This window comes from Xenopus tropicalis, chromosome 4, assembly GCF_000004195.4.
Source record: "Xenopus tropicalis strain Nigerian chromosome 4, UCB_Xtro_10.0, whole genome shotgun sequence".
Taxonomy (NCBI): Eukaryota; Metazoa; Chordata; class Amphibia; order Anura; family Pipidae; genus Xenopus; species Xenopus tropicalis.
This window is the reverse complement of record NC_030680.2, coordinates 68,698,417-68,718,784: the sequence shown is the minus strand read 5'-3', so window position 1 is coordinate 68,718,784 and position 20,368 is coordinate 68,698,417. Positions and strand designations below refer to the sequence as shown.

At 37.1% G+C, this 20,368-nt stretch overlaps 1 protein-coding gene across 2 annotated transcripts in view; it reads right to left on the bottom strand.

The window, feature by feature from the left end:
* Positions 1-7,095: 7,095 nt before the first annotated feature.
* The window catches only part of pepd (peptidase D), a 125,253-nt gene continuing 111,980 nt past the window's right edge, over positions 7,096-20,368 (bottom strand). The window contains exons 13-15 of one of the 2 annotated variants that reach the window (XM_012960953.3): positions 16,185-16,369; positions 11,111-11,302; positions 7,096-7,538 (exon numbers count right to left, since the gene is read on the bottom strand). In XM_012960953.3, coding sequence (XP_012816407.1) covers positions 7,386-7,538; positions 11,111-11,302; positions 16,185-16,369 — 530 coding nt within the window. In that variant the 3' untranslated portion in view covers positions 7,096-7,385. 2 annotated transcript variants of the gene reach the window in all.

Below are 20,368 nucleotides of genomic sequence, written 5' to 3'. Positions count from 1 at the left end.
CTATTTAATAGCTGGGGCACCCCAGGCAGAAAGTAGCTACAATCAAAATACTGCTGTTTTTAAAGTATCAAGGGACAATATTGGTCAGTTGGGATTCTGTCAAAATTCTATGCCACCTTGTGGTCCCCACTGCTACATCAAAAAAGCACAAAGAACACAAGCTGGCTCCTATTATGCAATACTGGTCTTGACATTGCATGGAATCCATTACTGCAGAAGATATTGCAATTCTGTTTTCTTCAACCAAATCCGAATCCTTAAAATTGTGTGACTCTTTGTCACATAAACACAGAAGTTTAACATTTTTCACCGCCTGTGAAGCCTGTGGTTGCCTTTAACCCTCCCTAGTCCTAATGTGCATATGAAAATTAGGATTTGGTTCAGTATTTGGCAAAGGGTTTGGTGTTCAGCTGGATCCTAAAATAGTGGATTTGGTGCATCCCTAGTTACAATATTGTCTTCCTTTACTGTAATTGGAACTGGTATGTAATCTGTGTTCCCAGTAAATCCGCTCTAGCTAAAACGGCAAGTGGCTGCAACATACAGTAAGATAGTTGTCGATTCTGGAAGAAAGGAAACAGCAGGTAAAGGAGACAGAAAAAAAGCTGGCAAGGACAAGGAAATAAGAGCAGTAACAAAGTCCAGCAATGGAGTCCTAAGCAGTTGTAGGGGCCTTATATCTTCATTGGCTTGAGCCCACTCCATGGTGAGAAGTTTAGGAATACTTACACAGGAGTGACAAATAAAGATAAGATGTAGAGCTACACTCATGTTGTGTTGGACTATGAGTTTTGGGTTTATAGGCAGTTCTCTGGGGTTACACTGTGGAATTAAATTATTTAAATTAGACATTGAAAAAAACAAAATAAACGTTGATTGCAAACACCAATTTTACATTCATTATTTTGAGGGTTTCATTTTAAGATTGTAGTCTCGGTACTGGTAGATTAGCCACACCCTCACCGCTTTATTCAGAAGGAAAAAAAACCACACAATTGTGAGAGATTTGAATAATGTCTCTTGAAGAACGGAGAAACTAAAGATGGAATATTTTGCCAAAGCATAAGAAATCTGCACACATTTGTATATGGTAGAAAGAGAGAATTTGTTATAGAAAATATAACAACATACACTGGTGGAGCCTGGGTATTTTTCTAGCAAAAAACACTGCATAACGAATGTCTTAGTATTACGACGGGCCCATTCTTGTGGGAACAGGTTCATGTTTATCATTTGTGCTACACTAGATTAGATAAGAGACTTGTTCTACACTAGATTAGATTAAAGATGCGTAATTTCCCAAGGAGGAGCTCCACAGAAAAGTTGTAAAATATATTTAAAAAACAGAGACTTTTAGTTGCAAAGTTATGAATATAAAATATCTAAGTCACCGTACCACATCAGGAGGAATCCCATACCGTGACCCTATTTACTTTTAGTTTTTTCCTAGGTTGGCAGCTCGCTGCACGGTAGCATTTCTTGGGAAAGTGTCTCCTAACCTAAGCACAGGCTTGATTCTCCCTCACCACTAACTTTCATAGAAGAGATATTGCCAAAATCAAAGCACTGATTTCACAGGCTTAATCCACTCTGGAGAGGGACTTCCCAGGTCAGGAGACATTGTTCCTAAGAAATGCAAGCATGCAGGGAGGTGCCAGCCTAGGAAAAACATAGGGCACCATAATGGGTTTATCTTGATGTGATATGGTGGCTTGGTACAGAAGAACAGGAACAGCACCTCTTGTCTTTGTAGATTAAAAAGCCTTTATTGCAAAGTTTTCTGGGGCAAACAACAACAGCAGCAACGTTTCACATCACATAAGACCTTTTATCAAGCTTTTATCAAGGATATGCCGATGGAAAGTGGCCATTGGGGAACCTGCACTACTTCTAACTAATCACAAGGCTTGGTTCTGACTACTACTCTCCAAATCGTGATATGGTGGCTTGTCAATTTTATGATTGTAACTTAAACCTTTTTATTTATTTTTTTAACATATGCACTTGCACAGATACTAAATAATAGGCAAGTAGGGAATGTGTGTTGATAAATCTCCTCTCTTTTGTATGCAGGTTTAGTTTTGCTAAGGCACTGACAACACAGATGTTGCAGAACTGCAGCTGTTCAGATGTTGGGCGCCCTGTAGGTCCCTAAAGTTTGCCTCTCACTGGTGGGGGGATAGTTACTGCATGGGAAAGAATGTTAAAGGCATTGCTTCTGGCTTATTGAAAATGTGACGTACTATACAGTATATTAATATTTTGTTTCTCTGTTTCTTGAAAAACCTTTCCAATCCTTGAGATAAAAACAATTTTTTCTATTAATGTCAATAAAAGCACAGAGTGCCTTCATTTAAATACACAGGGGGGAAAAAAGGATGTTAAAATCTGAAATTAAAGCAGCTCAGGTTTAAACCAGATCCAAAGCAATCAGGCTGAAAGCAGTGAACTAATGATGATTACAGGGAGCGCACTTTGACCAGCCAAGCATTCAGACAGTGACAGGCTGTGCAGATACTCTCAAGTGGCAACGTGTGCATAGCCTTGTACTGGGATAACTGATCAGCTTTGGAGGTGTGTATAAGCCTGGCACATTGCCCTCCAATCAGAACGTTTCTGCTGTCATCAGCACATTTACTGCCAATGTGCTGTAAAAGGATAAAAAAAAAGTGGTCTTTTCCAAAGTAATAAATATTCACAAGAGATAGCACAGTGTGGTTACTTGTCAGGTACAATTCCACTTCTTGTAGAGTTTGCCATTATATACAGTTATATATAAAGAGTAGATGTGAAGCCTACAGGTAATAAATAAAATGCTAGAATGTGTTGATTAGCAAGGGTTGCTGAGTTTAGCAAGTATATAATGTGCTGTTTTTGCATGTATTAGTCCCAACTGCATTTGCTGGAAGGTTGTTGTCTGGATCTCTCAGATTTATATAAAGCATAAGGATATTTTTTTCCTCTCTTGGTACAGTGCAAGTTAGACTGACAGCTGTAATGGTCTCTTGGTAACTCCACAGGCAAAAAAATAAATATAGGTAACCATTTATCTAGAATGCGACAAAATTATGGGAAGGTCACCTACCGAAGAGTCCATTCAATTACAACTTTAAAAAATGATTTCCCTTTTTTCTGTAATAATAACACAGTGCCTTGTACCTGGTCCCAACTAAGATTAATAATTAATCCTTATTGGTGGCAAAACAATTCTATTGGGTATAATTAATGTTTACATGATTTTTTAGTAGACTAAGTATGGAACCCCAGGTCCCGAGCATTCTGGGTAACAGTACTGCATATTTATAAAGGGTGAAAATACAATATTCCACAAGATTCCATGAAAAATACCTCAACAGCCAGTTCAAATAAATTCTACATGGAAGTAATCTTTTGATATTATTGTAATTATGCCCCTTGGATTCTTTGGCAGCTAGATTAAAAATGATGGCAATATTCTCAGTAAGTAAAGACGTTAATAGGGAAAAAAGGAAGGCATTTCAAAACAAGTCTGTGGGGGGGTCAGACATTGAACTCAGTGCATATACACTCTTTAATAAATGTTGTTAAACTGCAATCTGGAAGGCAAAGATAGAAAATGGGGAGCACATTGCAGCAGAGGCCAAGACTAACTCCAACATGTTGTCATAAGTAGATTAATAGTAAAAGGATGTGGGGCAAGAGTGTGGCTCCATTGAATCATGGTAATCATCTGGTTTTAATAGATACAGAAAAGTATTTGTGCTAAATCAGTTCTTTTCTTCAGTGTGTGGAGCAGCCAGATTTTCCAGACTCACCTGATAGGGGCACTGTTGGCTCAAACCAACCTGATAAGGGCACTAGTCAGTGGTTGACACAGGATATGGTACATAAAGCTTACTCAAAATTAATGTGAACAAGGCACCAGGGCCAGATGGAATACACCCGCGGGTACTGAGAGAGCTAAGTTCAGGTTTAGCCAGTCCCTCTATTTCTGATTTTCTCAGACTCACTTTCATCTGGCATGGTACCTATAGATTGGAGGAATGCTGGTGCCATTCCTATATTTAAAAAGGGATCGCAATCTTAGCCTGGCAATTATAGGCCTGTAAGTTTGACATCCATGGTGGGCAAGTTAATTGAAGGCTTGTTAAAGGAGAAGGAAAGGTAAAAACTAAGTAATCAGAAAGGTCTATGTAAATACAGCCATAAGCACTCACAGAAACGCTGCACTGACTTCTCTGTCAAAAGAAACAGGATTTGTTGTCTCTTTGTTTTCCTGTACCAGATACATGCAGCTCTCTCCTCTCTCCTGCTCCCCCCTCCCTCAAGATTGCCAAGTACTCCCCCGCCCTTAGGAATGTGTGATCTGAGCCAATCAGCAGGAAGCTTCCTCATAGTCTTACAAACTGGGCATGTACAGCAGTCTTGGTGCAGGAGCGTGGCATTATGGGAATTTTCGTTACAGAGCTCAGCAGGTTTTTTTTCCCATGAGGCTTCTGATCGTCTGAACGGGGGAAATATGGGGAGACTTAAGGGCACTATTGAGAGAACTGAAGGTATGCCTGCAGCTTGAGATTAACTCTTTATTAGCCTTTCCTTTATCTTTAAGGGAAAACATTCAAATATATGTTCTGGAGAATGGCATTATGAGCAGTAATCAGCATGGCTTTATGAAGGACAGGTCATGTCAGACCAATCAGATTGCTTTTTATGATAAGGTGAGTAAGAAGCTGGACAGTGGGGTTTGCAGTAGATATAATCTATTTGGATTTTGCTAAAGCATTTGATATCGTTCCCCACAAACGACTGCTTTCTAAACTAAGGTCTATTGGTCTTAATAAAATTTTTGTACATGGATAGGAAACTGGCAACAGGATTGTGTACAGAGGGTGGTTGTTAATGTTACAAGTAAGGTTCTTATTGGTGTCCAGCTGGGTTCTGTATTGGGTATTTAACTTGTTCATTAATGACTTAGGGGAGGGTATTATAAGCAATGTATCAGTGTTTGCAGATGACACAGAACTCTGCAGCCCAATCAGTTCTATCCGGGATGTGGCATCCGCGCAGAAGGTCAAGCGGCAGATGAGGTTCAATGTTGCTAAATGCACATAGGATGTATAACCTAATGGGACTGGGCAAACATGACAAACAACATCTAATGGGAAGCCTTTCCAGAAAAGGAACACGGTAACAAGATTTTGGACAACATGCTTTGATTCGTCAGTTGTTTGTATGTTTTTCTTGCCAATTCTTTGAACGTAAAGGTATTTTCCTCAGCTGAAATTCCATCCAGATATGGAGTTTTCCTGATATGTTATCTCTCTAGTATAGCTGTTATGTGGAATGTTGTGGTATTTACCATAATGACTGGAAGATAGCTTCTCAGAAGAATTGTTGCAAGAGATAAGAAATTAAATGATGTAAAAACCGTGTTGTTTTACTTTTTATATTTGGTTTCATATTTTTTAGTTTGTTAGGGGTTGATTGTATGCTGTATGGGATAGGGGCCTCATTCCTACTGTATCTTTTGGCACAACACTTGATCTTTATAACTGTGTTTATATTCATTTATTGCAGTGTTTGTGCTTCCTGTTTGATCTCTGTCTGTATTGTACAAATGAATAGTGCTATATACCGCTTATGCACATTTTGCCACAGTTCCAGATTCACTTATCAGAGATTAACAACTAAACATCAGTTTTTCTAGTAATTTTGGTTACATTTCTTCTCACTGGTGAAGGGGGTGAACTAAAGCTCATGGTTAAGTAAATGTCTGCTTGTTTGGCTAGGTCGCCATAGAGCAGATCTTTGCCCACATGCTAGGCCAAAATGGGGTGATGCCAATGATCAGATCATACTGCAGCCTTGCTGTTAGACAAAGTGGTCCTTGTCTGATAGGATAGTAAATATAATGAAATCTTTTGGCCAGCTATCAGTCGTGTAGCCCTTTAGGAAGCACTCACACATGGCCCACAATAAACTGCTGAGTAGGCCTGGAGGTGTCAAGTTGGTAGGTTTTTATGGTCAGCTAAGGAGCAGAAAATACTATACAGCACTGGCACCTCATATTATATTTGTAGGTACTAATAGCTGGAAGGAACACAGGAGCAGTTTCATGAAAGACAGAACTATGGAAACCAGAATGATTCTTGGCACTTCAATCTGTTTTGTTGTATCTACCAAAAGTTGACACATTTGTCAATCTGATAAACACCCTCATTGCCTATGGTTTATTAGCACCCGATCTGAGATATGCACTAATACCCATCTAAATCCTTACTCCCAAATGCAGGGGCAATTATATAAATAGTAAAATCCTAACCTGTCGGTGGGGTCTTTCAGACATAACTGTACCACTTTGTAAAATGTACAGAGATGATAAATTGAACCCACTGGCACATTTCTATAGGTTTTGTACAGTAGTTATAAGTTCTAACAATTGATAATGAGACCCATGATCATGAGTTTGTTCAACATGTGTATTTACTCAGAGTATTTGTCTGTTTTCGGGAAAAGACTGGGCTACTTATATGTTGTTACAGCCAACTGAAGGTTCTTGTTCCAAGAGTGTAGCTGAAGTATCCCTAAGGATGTCAAAAGCACTGCTTAAGGTCATAACTATACCCCACATTGCTAAATCTTACTTGTCTGAATGCCAACAAAAACTTCTGTAATGAAGCGCTACGGTTATTTACAACATATTATTTGCTTATTACAAATATATATATTGGAGGTTTTGATTTAATGTCATAGTACTGTATACCATATTATAAGGTTACCAGATTTCTAAACTGACCATTAACTACTACCTACTAGCAACAAAGACCAATATGAAAGTAGAAAAACACTTTATAAGCCTATTTATCAAGGCCAGTGTATATTCTCGCATCCCATTGGTGGATGAATGTGAGGAGCTATAGAAGCTGCCTTTTCTTCTGAGCAGCTACATACATACAAATATTACAAATGCCCTATGGAAGAAGCAGGACTTCTTTCTAAGCACAAGTGATCGCTTTCACAAGACAAGCAAATGTGTGCTTACATAGGGCATGTTTTACGTATTTACTGGTTTTATGTAGGAAGATGTAACCAATTTCACATGGAAAAAATTATGAGTTCTCATTATTAAAATGCATTTATTTGATATGAGAATTCAGTACATCGGAAAATTGCTCAGCATATATTATTGCCAACTATGGATAAGCCAACATGTTGCATCCATTTTGGAAATAGCTGTGTTTCTCTTCTAAGGCTGCTGATGGTTCACTTGCTTTGAACCCAAAATGTATTAGAAAATTGGAATCACTGGGTTTTAACCAAATTTGCTTAATAGAAAAAGACTGCAGAAGATTATGAAAGTAAATCAACTGAATGCGCACTAGCTGTAAGGATTTCCCAGGGTGATCTCACAGCTGCTGGCTGAGCACCACTTTATCAAAGGCTTTGTTAGTGCCCTTGGCCTCTGCCATGAAAGATTCAATTTCCTCCACTGTACGTGGGACACATGTGAGCAGCTCCATTCCATTGGCTGCCACTGCAATATCATCTTCAATGCGAACCTAAAGGGAAGAAATACAGGTTAGCCACAGTCCTGAAAGTCAAAATATACATGGAAAGGTCAATCTGGCCAATTTTGCTAGTCCAAATAAGCTAATTTCCAGATGAATGGATGTGAGCCTGAATTATCCAGTTTCACTTAGTTTCCAAGCCAAATAAGCCAAATATCTGCTTCTGTGACTGTTGGGACAAATAGGATACCTATAGATTATGCATGTGAAAATGTTCTGAGAGCATCCTTTGTTCCTGGCATAGGAAAACACAGAAAAGCTACCAGCTTAACAAATATATACCGACTCATCTAAAGCACATCATGACATCTTATATAGTGATTGTTATATAGTAAATAAGGGAATAATATCTGAATGCAGTTCTCTTAACGTAAATATACATATATATAATATGCATATGCAGGGAATATAACTGTACCAATACAGGCTGAAAGTTATTGGGCATTCTTATTGAGATGCAGGGCCAGAACTAGGGGTAGGCAGAAGAGGCAATTACCTAGGGTGCTTGATTATAGGGAGTGCATTCAGCAGTGCCTCTTCTAACTTACCCCTCCTACCCATGCTTAAAGGGGATGTTCACCTTCAGACAAAAGTCTGAATTTGTAAAGCCCCTGTCAATAAAAATATTTTTGTAATTTATCTTCATTATTTAAAATGTTTACTTTGAAGCTACAGACCAGGATCATCGCTGCTGACAGACCCTCTCCTCTGCATTCTCTGTAGGGGATTTCCCAGATGTGAACGTGGCAGGCAGCCAAATAAAAAAAAGTTCACTCTGGGCTTGCCTTCCCTCTCATGCTTCATTTGCATTTCTATGATACCATTGGCTGGTAAGATTAAGCCAATCAGATCAATGCAATTGAAACAGGAGAGGGAAGGCATTTGCAGTAACCAGTTCTTAGCTGTATTTCATTTAACAAGACCATTTGGTAGTGCCAGTATTTTCCAGACCCTTGTCCAATACACTTGATGGAAGTGATATGTCTCCCCTCACTATTGCATGAAAATAAATGAAGGTGTCTGTGCTTGCTATCAGAAAAATGCAATACATTGAACGATTCAGAGTTCATCCCTACATTTAAAACAGTCACTTTCACAAAAATATTTTTTTTTAGTACTAAAAGTAGATGCACTCCTTATTGGAGATCATGAACAACCCTGCCTTTCACTTTTTCTTCTGCCTACTTGAGGCAGAGGAATGCACATGCAAAAGACAAAATATATTGTCCCCATGAGCACATTTTGGGTTATAACTAGCGGAGGAAATTATTTCGCCAGGCATGGATTCACAGCGAATTTCTACATGTCGCCACTGGTGTAAAAAAAAGGCACGGTTGCGTCAAACTAGACGTGGTCCCATCAAAATAGTCGCAGCCGTGTCAAAAACAAAAATGCACAGTCGCGGAAAAAAAGTCACACATTTTTACCCGTTTCGATCATTTTTCCATAGATTCGCAAATTTTTGAAGTGAAATGGGACAGATTTGCTCATCACTAGTTATAACAGCTCCTATCCATTCATTATTGGTTTGTTTCAATGTGGCCTTTGCCCTCTGAAATTAACTCACCTGCTATCATATGATCCTAAAGTTCTAATAGCTGACACAAGGCTTTGATTAATAACTGGTCTTTGGGATATAATAAGTAGACTTATGAAACAGAAAAAGCTAATGGCGCATTCCTGGCTGTTCCACAAGAAAAAATATAGTAGAACCTGGTGATTTGTTCGTAAGATAGTTATTATTCTCTATGCCCTTGGTACAGGAGTATGTTACTACGAGTCCCGTGCCTTAAGGGGACATAAGGTAGGAAAAAAATTATTATACAGAATTAAGCACATAAATTATCATGCAAATTTCAAGCTGATTTCCAGAGCCAAATCTTTTACTTTGATAATATTCCTTTGCCAAAGAAACCTGTGATTTCTTGCTTAGTAATATGCACCTACCCTGAGGTATTAATTAACCAGCATGAATTTGTATAGCAATGCTAATTGTTAGCTAAAATATACACTTTCAGATAAGAGAGAATATGCTCTGCCGAGTGCTTGCCCTATAAATAAACCATATAGACAAGATGTTTATATGCCCTGTAAGCAGTTCCCCTGGACAGAAATAACCAGAATCCCATTGTAAAAAAAGCTAAAGTGGGATATAGTTTGTATAGTGATAAAATATTAACTGTGTGCCAGAATTAACTAACATGTATTAGATTAGAAAGGATACACAATGGGACATTAATAAAAACGGAGAGGTGGAAACAAAAATGCAGTTTCTATCCTTAGCCTAATACTCAATGGTATGTACGTAAGTGCAATGTAAACGACAAATGAAATTTTAAACACTTTATTAATTGACCTATAATGAAAGTGATTTCTGAGATTTGTGCTGCATAAACAAAAATAATTAGCTTTTTATTTATACTATGCACCAATCGCAGAAAATAAAAACACTACTGACTTTTATTTATTCACAGCTAAATATGTTTTTGCAGAAAGAAAACTTTAATGAGGTTGGAAGGCCAATCTGGGCAGAAAATGCTGAGGTTGGAATTTACCTATCTTATCAGTGTAAGTAATTAACCTGCAATAGCAGCACTTTTAGGTTTACATTCACACTATTGAGTCAACTCTAAGTTGCTTTAATATATCTTAACCTTATAAGTAATATATAAAAATGGTTATTTCTACTAGTATATAATATATATGGCATATTCGAATCACATAATTGCACTGGCAAGCACTGAGCTCACTCATTAGAAAAAAGCCCTCAACAGAGAGGCTGGGCAAGGCCTGGAGCACTGCTGGCATAAAAGCCCAATGGATCATCAGCTCACGTACTGGCAACCAACATAGTGGACCCAAGGCCATAGCTGGCACAGATGGGCAATTTATAGAGCAATGCATTAAATTGCCAATAGCGTGGAACTTATTAATGCATTACAATATTGCAAGGCAAGCACATAATGGTTAGCCTGGAGTCCACCAGTTCCATTATGTGATTAGAACATGCCCCCTGTTGCAGATGCGGGTAGCGCTTTTGCAGCAGCCCCCCCCCAGTATCCCAATAACAGCAATGATCCAGGCCTTCAAACTTGTGCACAGGTGCTTACCATCTTGGATTTTGTTAGGAGTGTCAGTGACACTGCAAATGCTTAGCATGGTCTGGGCAGCTGTTGTTAGGCTAATATTAGGAGTCATTTAATATCATCAACCATAAACAGGGCTGAATATTAAAATGGGGAGCTACTGGGGGCATTATTGGAGGTATAAATCCTCCATAAAGGGCTGTGGTTGCCTTGGGCTGGTACAGAAGCCCAAAACATAATGTGCAGCATTTCTACTCTACTTCTTTGTTAAGGTTTAGTTTCTCCTTTAATAAAACAAAGTGCATGCATTTTTGTTATTATTTATATGTAGGCTGTCTTTGTCTTTAATTTCATAGGGTTCCTGACCACCATAAACCATTCAAAGATGAAGTTGCAGGTGGTCTTCTCTATGCCTTTGGTGTATTTGAATAACTTTATTTTTTTTTGTATGTGCAGCATTTAATTGTAATTACTGACCCCACCAAATCCTCGAAAGCGCTGAAGGACAGCATTGTTGATGAAGCACGACTGAGAAGGGTTGGCCAGAGCTTCATCTAGTACATGGTCGATAAAATAAATTCCTGGTTCTATGGTGAGGACCATTCTCTCTTGCAGGGTACGAGCTGTGCGAAGGCTTTTCAGACCAGGCAGGTCAACGCGGTCTACACCCTAGAAATAAAAAGACAAACTGTGTTATAATCATTTTTACTATCTGCCCTGTACCCTTGTGAAAAACGATTCCAAATTGCCTAAAAAAAACCACAGTTTTTACATTTTCTAAACTTGAACACGTTTTTTTGTTGGATAATAACTGTTTTTTTATTAAGTACTGACAAATTAGTGCAGAAAAAAAGCTGTTCTTCTGTGATTCTGTTACTTTGTTTATATCCAAACAAATGCAATTCAAAGAAACCCAGTATAGTGTTTGTTCATTAAAGTTAACAAAGCTTTTTTGGGGAGTCACACTACTACACTATACTACAATTTTAAAATATTATTATATTATATTATATTATTGACTTCCCACTTCTTCCTGCATGGAGTTTGTGAAGATGGGGCATTACCCTACTTCCAAACATGGGGGATTACCCTACTTAGAAATGGAAAGTTAGTGGTTTCAATTTGTTTAGTGGTGAGGACAACTTTCCCTTTTTTGATATAGTTCATACAGGATAACTGGCCAGCTCCATGTTGTAGCCTCCAACTTTTCCCAGCTAAGGTCAGGTGATGCATGCAGTGGCCAATAAAAGGGCAACCATTGGGGAGTTTGGAAAGCAAGTTGCAAGTAAAACTCAGGCCCTGTGGAAATCTATAATAAAGCAGTAAAATTCTTAATGTATCGGGTTAAAGTGAGTGTAGGACTGGCCAGACCGGGGTTGATTTAGTTGGCCACCTTACATATATTGCAATATATGGACAAACAGTCTCTGTTTTATTTATAGGGAAGGTCATTTCTTAGCAACTCAGTGCACAGAATGTCCCTAATATATTAATAATGGGTGAGTACAGAGGACCTCTTGTCTTTGCCTACTTAGACCCTTCACTTTGACTTGGATTTTAGATTTCTTTATGGTGCAGATGTAAATCCAAAGACCCTGATTTTGTGTTTTGTGATTTTGTGTTTTGTGATTCCATTTGTGAGTTTTCTGTTTGAGGGATATATTGGCTGTTTGACATTTCAGCATTTTGAGCATTTGCAGTGACCTAGGAAGCCACAGGTCATGCAAGACTCACATCAGTCTGAACAGAATTAAAACTAGCTTGATTTGATGTTACTAGCATGGATGTTTCATCTGCATTTCTTATTTGCACATTATCTGTTTCTGTAACAAAATGAATGGTATTAAGCCAACCATTTCATTTTACATACCTCTAAAATCCTGAGCCACAATGTGCTTTTTTACAGACTGAATTTAGCTTCTAAGTATGTTGACTGATTACATTCATATTTCTAAGAGTACTTCAACCTGTAGTTTCAATCTGCTATTCATAAATGTTAACTTACATTTTATCTTTTGTGCATAGTTGAAAATAATTTTGAACAAGAAGCACAGCCAAAGAGTCATGATAAATTTAAGGTAAAATAACATTCAGAATAATTTTTTTTCTGAGACAAAGAAACAAAATGTAAGCCCAGGACACCAAAAAGGAAAGGGAGTGTGAACAAAATGCATTAATAATTGTTGAAAAAGGGCTTGAGTAGCTTCCAGACAGAAAAAGAGTATTAACACCAGATAACTACTAGCAGTATCTTATTCATGTGCACATATAAAACATTTATTTGCCTTCCTCATTTCTGGCAAAACCTTTATTTTACATACTAAACATTTATGATAACTATTAAAGTGCTTACACTGTTATTGCAACACAGTTCTCCTTATTTGAAAGGCTTAAGAGCATAGTGAGAATATTAAAATATAAGAGAAAGATGGTGGTTAAGCAGGCTTGTTATAAATTTTCACTTTTTTATAGTACCCTATACACTCACCCTCAAATCCTAAGTTGCTTCCTGAGAAGTTATTGTCTCACTAAAGTTGTTTTTCTGAGAAGTTACCATGACAGAAAATAGGTACAAAGATGTACAGGGGTAGGCAGAAGAGGCAGCTGCCTAGGGCGCAACGATCGAGGGGCGCCAGGTAGGTACCTCTCCTGCCTACCCCTAGTGCTACTATGTCATTGCCTCCGCCACTTGTTATTAGTGGTGGAGGCAATGACCGATATAATCGCTCCACCCCCCCTACGCCCCCTCCTGTGCTTTGGCGCGCATGCGCCCTTCGGGAGGGGAGTGGGCGGAGTTGGCTGACCGGGTTGCCTAGGGCGCCCGGTCGGCTTGGCCCGCCCCTGAAGATGTACAATAAAAGTGGTTGGTGTAAATCTATTTTTTCAAGAACCAATACATAAATAAAAATAAATAAAGATATACATACAACTAATCTATTTGCACTACATGAATCAACCCACTTGCCCTTTATCAAATGATTCAAATGTATAATTACTGTGGTTGACTATATCTGAAGAATTGTTTTTATTGACAGTAAAATTCTACTCAACAGCTAATCTACTCAATTCTACTCAAAATACAGGGATTATGTAGTAACACAACCAAATATTCTCAGGTCCTGGTTTACATAAACCATTGTACCCAATTAACAGTTAGCTTTTACTAAAATAGTGCACTAAGCATAATAAGAGCAAGCAGCTGATTGGTTGAAGTTGTCTGGACTAGGCAAGGGTTTCTTCCATATTAGCACATAATCCTATTAAATCATTAAAGGGATACTGTCATGATTTTTATGGTTGTATTTTATACTTTTTATTTCTAAATTACACTGTTTACATAGCAAATGATTCACTCTACTATTTATTTTGCAGCTCAGCAGTAAAGTGTGACTGAAGTTTATCAGAGCACAAATCACATGGCTGTGCCACCCTGGGAAATAAAGAATATGGCTAGCCCCATGTGAAATTTCAAAATTAAATATAAAAAAATATGTTTATGTGTTTGAAAAATGTATTTCAATGCAAGATTCTGCTGGAGAAACTCTATTAACTAAAAAAAAACAAAACATGTTGTCCCATGACAGTATTCCTTTAAATCCACTGTGCGGAGAGGGATTATTTTTCTAATAAAACATTTTTTATACAGAGCTACAAGATATGGTAAGTGATGATACAAAATAATGCTAACAGCTATAGATAATACCAAAATAGACCAAAATAATCAAAAGAACATTTTATGCCTCACAATCTCCATACCTTAGTTAGGATCAAGTACAAGGTTCTGTTTTATTATTACAGAGAAAAAGGAAATCATTTTTAAAAATGAGAATTATTTGATTATAATGGAGTCTATGGGAGATGGCCTTCCCATAATTCAGAACTTTCAGGATAATGGATTTCCGGATAACAGTCCCATACCTGTATGTCATTTATATATACGAGTATTTCTTATGTGAAAAATAAAGGTGATGTTTATAAACATAAAATGCAATTCTATTATTTTTCATTTAGAAATTTAGAAGATTTTTTTCATTTAGATATCTAGAAAATCTTATCCTCTAATAATTTTCAAAAATGCACATATCATTAATGTCAATAAATTCAGTTTTTTGTCAGCCCCTATCCTGATCACGGCATCAATCGTATCAGCTGGTTTCATCAGTTCATCCACTGGATCAAATGTCAGCTTGAATTGCCAGGACTTAAAAACTAGTTGGCTGTTGCACCAGTACATTTTAACATTTCCAGTGTATGCCAGCATCAGAACAGTCCTGATCAGTCATGAAATACTAAGCTAACAATGCTCTTGGACAAAGAGGGCCACTTTGGCATCCCTCCTATTTGCTTAAGTTTTCAGGGTGATTTTTTTTGTTCCTTAGCTCTGATTACAACAAGCCAACTGTAGGCCCTAAAAGTTAAGCAAGAATTAAACTTAAGCCTTTTGAAGGGAAATATAATAAAAAAAAAAAACATATTGTGGAAGCGATTCCATTCTATAATGTTATGTACTCCTTTCAGAAGCACAGGGAAACATTTGTGTCCTGCTCCGATACTGGTTTATTTAAATCTCAAAAAGCACATTATTTACTAAAGTATGCAATTTTCCAGCAATTGTATTAATTTGCTATGTTAAAATCCAGGTTCACAGCTCTGTAACAAAATGAAGGTTAGGTGGGAGGGCCATGGGCCCAAACTAGTACATAATGGTCAGTTACACAAACCTTTAAATGATAGTTACTTCACAGAGCTGTGTTAGATAGGTGTGGCAAAGTCTGGTTTTAAAAGTGGTTCAGTTTTCATATATCTGGATTCCCCATTTTTCTTTTCATTGTAAGCAGATATCCAATCCCCTTAAATAAACTTAGTTATATAAGTGATATGTGTACAGATTCCATTAAAAGTCCATTAGTAACCTGTGGTTTATATGCTACATATGCAGTAGTTCATTTTTATATATTTTTAGCTCTCTGCACTGGCCTTGCATAGGGCAACTCTGACAGATAGGTAGTTTTAAGTGAGATTTTGCATTAGTTACAATTCATTTCCATTTGTTAAGTGCTTATATTTGCTAATACTGAGAATAAAAGGATCATTAAAACCAAAAAGTTAAGAACATCTGGCCAGTAATAACAAAATATTAAAAACTACTAAAACAATGTTAAATTGCGCGTAAAAAGGCCTAAATGTTTCTGCGTGAGGTGCTGGTGCCTGGAAAGAGCAAACATGCAATAAAGGAAATTAACATTCATTACTTTGTGGCTTGAATTTCCAGGAATGATCAAAATTCCTTTTTTTTTCTCCGAAATAAAACTGACATACATTTCATACTGACGATAACCACAAGGTAAATAATACTGACAAGGAATAATAGGTCTGTACCTTCAATAAAAGTATTTTTCTGATACAAAAGCAAACCTACATTATACAGAGAGCCAATGACATTTAGCTGACAAGGCACATACTAATGACATGCTTAGGGATTGATTGCATAAATGCGCATTCGCTGAAATCATGATCGCATAAAACATTCCAATATTAAAAGAGCACAAACCTCTGGATAACCTCCGACATCATGAACATCAATTCCTAGGAAATGTCCAAGACCGTGTGGCATGAAAACTGCACCCATGTGAGCCTTTATCATGTCATCAACATTGCCTTTCAGAATGCCAATTTTGGTCAGCTCCTCCAGATGGACTCTGTCAGCAAGGCGATGCATATCTGGCCAAGCAACACCTTGGAAAAGACACAAGTTATAAAACAGACTGAAACAGAGAAAAAACAACTTTTTTTTATTAATAAAAAGAGGGGAACTGGAGAATACCCGAAGCAACAGAATTTAGGTTCATGGCACATGGTCTGTTCTTCTCAGCCAACACATTCACCCATCTAAGACAAGTTCACAAATGCCCCTAATGACTGTAATAAGAACAGTCTGACACCTCTGCTAATGGTGGTTCCTGGCCTGAAAAAAAATTACAGATTTTTTTGGTTACCAGTTTTAGGTGGTTCCCTCACAGATCAACTGAAAATTCTTGGTTAACTTTATTGCGTTTCACTGCTCTATCCAGTAAATAGCAATACACAGTATTCTTGTTAACTGGGGGTCAATATGCATGCTGTACTTTTCATCTTATCGAAAAGAAGCAACAGTTCATTGAAAAGCAGCTTTAAGACCTTCCATGGATATTTTTTGCAAATGTATTTATCATGGCGGGGATCTGCCTTCATTTTTAACCTAGAAACTACTGGCATGTTCTTCTTATGTTCCACTAGGTGCTTCCACAGTCCAAACCCAACTGATAGGTACATTTATATTTAACAGCAGCAAGGCAGTAGTAAGGGATCCAAGTAGGTACTACAGGAGCTTAGTGTTTTACCTAAATATATTGCAGAATAGGTTGCCCCATTAGACCGCAAATTAGAATATATCAAATATAAATCATATACATGATGATATATGATAACATACAGTAATGTATCTCCCACATATGTATTACATTACAGCGGCCCTTTGTAGAACCTTAAAAGTAATTACATTTCAGTGTTACTGGCTTTAGTTCCACCACTTTAAACTGTATTAAATGCTGTGTGCCTGGCATGTAGTTTCTCCAATTAACAGGAGTTAAGAATGGATACAGTTTATATATAACAGAAACACTGAGGCTGAGTTTCTAGCCTGGCACTAAATCTAAAGCAGTAAAGTAAATCAGTGGCCATAATAAGGCTAATGTAATGTAAGTAGTAGAAAAATGAAGTTATTTTAAACACCGTACCACAAATAGTAGAAGAATTTAAGCTTGAAACGGAAAGCTTCACTAATTAGTATTTCAGTGCTGAAAGGTACAAAGACCAAGCTCAGCAAATCAAATACATCTAAGTAGAGTGATTAGTGTTTTAACGACCAGGACTGCTATTGAGTCAATCAATTTTATACAGAATCAGTCAAAACAGAAATGCACAGAAAGGCTGAGAATAATAAAATAGGAAGGAAAAATATACTTGTTTTTGCCCCATTAGATGTAGAATAGTGTATGAACAAGCCTTGCTCTTTACCATGAATTAGAATGTCATGGTGTTTGAATAACTGATTCAAATTCTCTACTCCTACTAATAAAAAGGGGAATTTCAGAGATAAAAACCCTGTGCACTAACACTTTGACCTTCTAGTGGCCAGGATTTTAATCAAGGTGTGATAAGCTGCCATGTCTAAGGAGATCTGATCATCTGCATTAACCTGCAATGCAGCTGTTCAGGGAAGTGTCACATTGTCCCCTCCTGTGTTTTGTGGTTATGCTGACCATTTCCTTCCAGCCTGGCACAGTTTTCTGTGTGCCCCTGCCACTTTATATCTATCTCTGTCAGAGGTCTGACATGGATTAATTACTATCACTTATTAGTTCAAGGAATATTACTTTTTACAAAAGCCCCAAAACAGCTGAAAAGTAGAGAAGTTCACTTTTAAATTAGAAACCCTGTAGAAAAGTATCTTTATTACATTAATTCAGATACTCTAGATTGTGTAAAAGAAAAACATACTTCTACATCAGTGTTGGATGTTGCTCTCAGTGCCCCCAAACCAGGTAGTTATTTTTGAATTCCTGACTTGGAATAAAAACAAGATTTACTACCAAATAAAGCCTCCTGTAAGCTGATAGTGTGCATAGAGGCTACCTAATAGCCATTCTTAGCCCTTATTTGGCACCTCCATGTACTTTTATGATGCTTGTGTTGCTCGCCAAGTCTTTTTACATTTGACTGTGATGAGTAAGAAAGGTTGGGGATCCCTGTTCTACATTAATGTACCACTAACTATGAAGAACTGAAAGTCGGGTTGGTGTCCACTTTTTCTTTGACAGCACTCTAAGCAGTCTAACCCACTAAAGTACTAAAGAGGCTGCTGTAGCCCTAAAATGCAGCTACTTGCTAAAAGCATATATTTAAAAGTAGTGTTAGTATTTCTTTTAATTTCTTTGTATACACAATGGCACTGTATCACCTTATCTGTATCTATTTTGTGAAATATTTGGCAGCATAACATTAAGGGTTGCACATTCCACATAAAGCAGCAAGTGTGACTTTTATCTAAAATCATTGTTTGGTGAGTCAGGATTTAAATTATTCTAAGGAAGGCATGGACGCTAGTTAGATTTTAAGTGTTTAAAAGGCTTTAATAACAGTCTCTTATCATTACCAGGTTCATATAAGAGCAATTTTTATTACTGGCAATGTTTTAAAATATTGACATTATAGGAATTCAATGCTTATACATCCCTACTATATCTGTAACAGCATAGCAGACAGTGTAGTTAGAATGGAGTGCCCTTGGACTTTGGGACATATGTGCCCAGAAAAATCTGCTGATCGTGTGTCTGCTTAATTCTTAATTTTGTGCCAAATGATATAATGTGTAATACAGGTCACTGAACCAGCGACCGAGCCATTCAGTGAGGGCCACCGAGTAGTACACTTATAGTCCTGATTGGTCACCAGCCAGCCAGTAATTATTGGCAGAGACAAGGAAGAATGAAAAACCACCTTTCTCAATAATATCCACAAGGGAAATGATAAACTTAGAAACCAGGGGATTAACAGTGAGACATCATTAATCAGCAACAGTCCTCTGTTGCACTTAAGCCTAATTTCAAATCAGCAGATTTTTATAAATATATACCGAGGCTAAAACTATTCTATTAACTTGTTACCTTTATCTATGAGTAATAAAAACACTGCTTCGGGATCGACAAATTGTTTAGTAATAGTATTTCTGCATTTTAATATTTACATTTACAAAAAGTCATAAGTTGTAATATGTAAAGGTATATTCATGAAAAGCAATGCATGTGTAAAATGGTTTCTAGCACTATATGCCAGTTTGGCACTTACGAATGTAAGTAACTTATTGAATTCATTTGATGGCATGCTGCATGTGTAGCTATTTAAGGTGAACAGTTTAGGGAAACATTTGTATCTGTTTTCTCATAACCTTTAATTAGGCAAACCAGTTCTTTTGGAGCCACTCATTGTTCAGTAGTCAAAAGACCAAACCAGCTTATCAAATAGAAACATGAACGGATAACTCAACTTTAAACTGCATTTTAGACCAGCTGTTCTGTGTGTTTATACTGAACATGTAATATAATTTAATCTTACCCCCACTTTATTATGTTTTTTTTATGATTAATGCTTCCACATTTTAAAGATTTTCCTGCTGTTAAATATACTGCATTTTGCACAAAAGATCTTACTGTTAGAGGTTTTGTTAACATTAACAACTCTCATTAATTCTAAGTAATTAGTAAATGGATTGCCCCAGGTTTTTCTGTCCTTAAGTCCTGACTTGTTGCGTTAGATTTGTCATTTATATGGTGATATTATATCCGGGTTAAATGGCTGGGGACCTACATGTAATTGGTACACACTGAGTTTCTGCATCTTCCACAGGATTCTTTGGGAAGGCATTTTGGTTCTTATTTGTTCTTTAATTCACTTAATCAGTATTTTTTGTCATTCTGAATTTCTGCACATCTCATTATTAACATGTATGCTTCTTCTTTTACCCTGTTACTTGAATTCCCCTTTATTTTGAGCCAATATGTTATAGAGCTGCAAATCAAAAGTAAACACCTATAAAGCTTAAATGACGGCTGTTAATCAGGTTTTGCAAGGCATGTTATAACAATATTTATTACTTACTTGATTAAAAATCAAAAAGTTTTATAAAGTTACAAGTTG